Below are 4,930 nucleotides of genomic sequence, written 5' to 3' on the forward strand. Positions count from 1 at the left end.
TTTTTAAATTACAGTTTCGATTACTATGTTTGCCATTTTATTTCATTTTTATTTATTGTGGTTGTCATTTCGTTTCTATCATGGTCCATCTCATTAAATGTTGTTAAGTAAATCTTATAACTCAAGGATATATTTGGTCTTTTATTTTATTTTATTTTATTTCATTTTATTTTAATTTAAAATTATATATAAATGTAACACATATCAAGGGTTGGGTTGGGTATACATATCAAAGGTTTATCGGAATTTTCCATATATTAAATACTAATTTTTAGTTAAATTCTTATTAAATTTTATATCAAATTAAGACAAAGATGAGATCCAGACAAAATGGAAATGAATTTGATGCATTTGTTGTTTCATGTCGTTGTGTCGAAGACATAAACAGAAAATGACAAAATATGACGTGTCGTTTAACGGCTTCAATTAACGTCGTTTGACATAAACACCAGATGGTCAAGAATTCAAACAGAAAACGTTAAAAATATAAAAGTGGTTGTGGTCAGATAGTAATGATGCCTCACAAACAGAAACTGAAACTCAAACAGAAAAAAGTTCAAATTTCCACTGCACAAACAAGCAAAAGATTTTCTTTGCTTCTTTCAAAGCTTTACAGCCTCTCTTTCCATGGAGGTTTTCACCCGCCTACGATTTTACTAGGAGTAGTTAACTACATGAGTTAGTTTTTCACAGAACAAAATCTAAGTTGGTTATGCTTCAAATGCTGCTTCTGTTCTCCTCTTCAATTGAGATTCGTGGCTGATTGTTTGATGGAGCACTTCCAGATCTTGAAAGAACACAACATTCTGAAACAATTTAAACATAAATGAGTTAACACAATGGGAAAATTGAGTGATGAACTGGTAATTTGAGAAATTTATTGAGAATCGATGTAATTGTGGAATTGTTTGGTTTGAAATCATGTATTACCTTGTGAAGGTGAGTTGTATGATCTCTTGCAATGGAGTATGGCGTTTTGGATTCCATCCTGTTGCTCTAGTGCTGAATCATCACTCTTCGTCACCGGCGTTTGTAGGATTGCGGACGCCGAACGGCTCTTTCCTAAATGCTTACGAACCTCTCTGAACACGGCACCACGACCACCGCCTCTTTTTTCTTCCTTTCTCGGAGAGAATACTGATGAAGCCGGAGATGACGACGGCGTGACAGACTTCTCTGATAAATTCGACTTCTCGTTATTCCTCTTTGAAACCTTTACGTAAGACGGCTTCATTAGATTCAAATACTTGTTAACCACGTCCTTGGAGAAACGCTTTGAAGGCATCTGATCGTTTTCCAGAAGCTTCTCCGTCCTCAATTTCTGCCTCAAGCTGTTATCTCTTTTCAGCATTGAACCGATCTTAACCTCTTCGATCTCGCAGCTGGTTTCCTTCTTCTCCAATTTCGACTTGTTATTATTCTGAAACCCTAGCATGAAGGTTCGAAGAGGAGATTGAGGAGTTTTCGTATTGGTTGAATTGATAGGCAAAATCTTCCGCTTATTGTTCAAATAAACGTCACCAGGGGATGAAAACCTGAAACTCGAATTTGAATGACCGGCATCAACTTGGAAACCGCCAAAGCAAGAGTTATCGTCCTCATCAGCAGGGTTCGTGAAAACCAAATCGAAGAAGGATTCTTCATCGTCGATTGAGGAATCAAAGTCTCCGGTGACGGTTGGATCACCGGCAGCAGCGTTTCTCCAGAACTTGAGCAAGCTGAAAACATCCATGGTTGGGAAAGCCAGGGTAATTGATTGAAGGAAAAAGGTTGAGAGCTTTTAGCAGTGGTATAGAAAGTAAAGAGTAGAAGAGTGTGATGAGGCATTGGATTGGTAGAAGGTTGGTATATAAATGGAAGCACGTAAGCTCCGAATGAGGAGCATGTGATTCTCAACCGCGGCTACATGCCATGTATAAACATTAACGCATTTCCCTATACATATATACACGTATATAAATTTCCAATGACGTCGCTATTCTAAGCTATATCTATAGGGTGTTTGGGATTGATTATTTGAAACAATTTATGTTTTTTTACAAAAATAATTAACAACTTATTATAAGTGATAAGGGTTTACTTTTTCAAAAGCTCTTTATTACCGGTTTGACACCGATATAAGTTGTTTATCTACCAGTGTCATACCGAAATAATTAATAATTTTTTTTGTAAGCAATCTCAAACACTCCCTATATGTAATTATAGGCAAGACATTGTGTCAGAAAGAGAGTTAAGATGTGAAAATAAAAAAGAGATATAAAGTCTTAACCACCTTTAATTTTAAACTCACTCATGGATTTTGCCTGATATAAGGATTGATCCGATGCATCTCATTTTAATATGCATCTAAGGGTGGAGATCATTTGTTATGCTTGTCATTTTAACTTTCTTTATCATGGAAACCCACCCCTATACTTGTGTATGTGTAAGGTTGGATTTCGGTGAGAAACGTAAAAAGGGATCTCCACCCTAGATGCATATTAGGATGAGATGCACCGAGATGAACCGAATCAATTCATGTGTCAAGCGTGACTCATGAGTGTGTGAGATTAAAATTAACCAAGGATCGAGATCCCATATTACCTTTCCACCTTAAATCTTTTTCTCACACGATACTTTGTCTTTGTCTTTCTCTTATATTTATATATATATATATATATAGAGAGAGAGAGAGAGAGAGAGAGAGAGACTAGGAATCGTGTGAGAAATAAAGTTGTTGTGATACATGTAAGAAGAGACCATTTATTACTTTCAATCTTATGTCCACCTATGAATTGTGCTAGAAGGGAATTGATTTAGTGCATCTTGATGTACTTCATTAGTATTAACATTCATAAAAACTATTATCATAAGATATTGTTTCATATTATTGTGTTCATCCAAAGTTAGAATTTGATGTATTAATTAACATATATTTGTTTTATATGTATTTGATTTACAATGTGAAACATTTTAGTTGTATTTTTTGTTTCACAAGTACATAATTTTGTATCACATTATGAAACAAACATTTGTTAATTAATGCACTAAATTAAAGTCATAGATCAAAAAATAATATGTGAAACAATACATGATGTACGGGTTCTTACTGTTATCATAATTTTATAGGTTTTCAAATGAAAATCCCCTATATATAGTATTGATATTTATAAATACTAGAAGGGTACTCGCAATGCACCGAGATATATCTCGATTTTAATGTTTTGTTTATTCCGTCCTAGTAAATGTTTTAATACGGTTTTTATGTGGTTTTGAGAAAGAGATAATATTTTTTTTAAATAAAATATAAATTTGAAGATATCATAAAATTTCGAAAATAAATATATCAATATTAGAATCAAATTAAGTATTTAAATGTTCTTGTTTTTATGTAATTTTTTTAATTATAGTTTAATTTAGATTTAATAACGAAATAATTTTTTTATAAAAACAATAATTAAGTATTCTGTTATAACTTAATAATTATCTTAATCATATTTTATATTTTCTATACTTAAAATGAAAGGTTTATTTTGCATTTGACTATGTTTATCTGTAGTTAGTTACACTTATTCAAACATAAATCTATAATAAGTTGTACTTACGCACAATTTATTTGTAATATTAAATTTTAAATAATATGCATCAATAAATGGTACTTCATTCATAAAAAATTATTTTTAAAATTTTTTGTCAAATACTTTATAATATGATATAGATATTGATTTTGATTTAAGTTTCTATTGTATTGATTTTTTTATTTGTTTTATAATATAATTTTTATTATTTAATAAATGTTTCTTTTATATAATAAAAAAATATTAAGTTGTCGTGAAAACAAAAGATATGAATATAAATTGTAAAGTTATTAAATATAAATGTACTATTGAAAACAAATTAAAAGATATATATATATATACACAAAGTTATCATGCTGTATACAACATGATAACTTTGTGTAAAAAATAGTCTTTATCAATCGGATTATACTTGATGTTTATACCAAACAATGAATTTGATGCTATCCATTGAAAATGGTTTTAAAACTGGAGGCGTGAATTATATACATCTTATTCTATATTCTGAAATTTTGAATTTGTTTTATACAGTTTGGTTTTTAAATAATAAATGTTATAATCTTCGAAATGAAGAGGCTGTTAGAGTTGATTGTAATTTTTTTTTTTTTTTTTTGAGATTTTGAATTTCAATTTTGAAGTAATTTTTAAAAAATATATTAAAAATGCTTTAAAAAAAAGAGAAAGAAAAGGAAAAGTGAGAAGAAAAAGCGAAGGGGGGGGGGGGGGGGGGTATTTATGGTCACTTTTGATACAACAATTCACCATTATGTTTTTTGGATTTATTTTGGTACCGTCTTAATCAAAACATTAATTAAATCAGATATTTTTCATGGATATATTCCCTTCAAAGCTCTACCAACAATTCATTATCATTGGTGTCACTCTTTCTTACATTCATTCCGATATTAATCTATATTATATTATAAAGTATTTGATAAAAAAAAATTCTTAAAAACTACTTTTTATACATACAATACTGTATATTGATGCATATTACTTAAAATTCGAAATTACAAGTAAATTATGCATAAATACAACTTATTAAAGCTCGATATTTGAATTCGTATAACTAACTGCGGATAAACATAATCAAATAGAGGATAAATATCTCATTTTAAAATATAAAAAATCTAAAATATAATTAGGATAATTATTGAGTTCTAACAAAATAATTTATTATTGTCTTTATAAGAAAATTATATTATTAAACCAAATATAAATTACTTCATTATTGTACCTAAATTGAATTATAAAAAAAATTGAATTAAAAAATTACACAAAAATGAGGAATTTTAAGTAATTAATTTGATATTAATATCGATATATTTTTGTCAAAATTTTATGATATCTTCATATTTATATTTTTATTCAAA

At 29.2% G+C, this 4,930-nt stretch overlaps 1 protein-coding gene across 1 annotated transcript; it reads right to left on the reverse strand.

Moving 5' to 3' along the window:
- Positions 1–540: 540 nt before the first annotated feature.
- LOC112509854 (probable membrane-associated kinase regulator 2) lies at positions 541–1,867 on the reverse strand. Its single transcript, XM_025115043.1, has 2 exons — positions 931–1,867; positions 541–806 (listed from the first exon to the last, which is right to left on the reverse strand). The coding sequence occupies exons 1-2, from the start codon at positions 1,730–1,732 to the stop codon at positions 718–720; spliced, it is 891 nt and encodes a 296-aa protein (XP_024970811.1). The 5' UTR covers positions 1,733–1,867; the 3' UTR covers positions 541–717.
- Between the last annotated feature and the right edge of the window lie 3,063 nt (positions 1,868–4,930).

This window comes from Cynara cardunculus (genome assembly GCF_001531365.2).
Source record: "Cynara cardunculus var. scolymus isolate 2C chromosome LG 3, CcrdV1, whole genome shotgun sequence".
NCBI lineage: Eukaryota > Viridiplantae > Streptophyta > Magnoliopsida > Asterales > Asteraceae > Cynara > Cynara cardunculus.

Coding starts and splice junctions, on each gene's coding strand:
- LOC112509854 (XM_025115043.1), bottom strand. CDS start 1,732: ATGGATGTTTTCAGCTTGCTCAAGTTCTGGAGAAACGCTGCTGCCGGT. Junction 807..930: donor ATACAACTCACCTTCACAAG/GTAATACATGAT, acceptor AAATTGTTTCAG/AATGTTGTGTTCTTTCAAGA.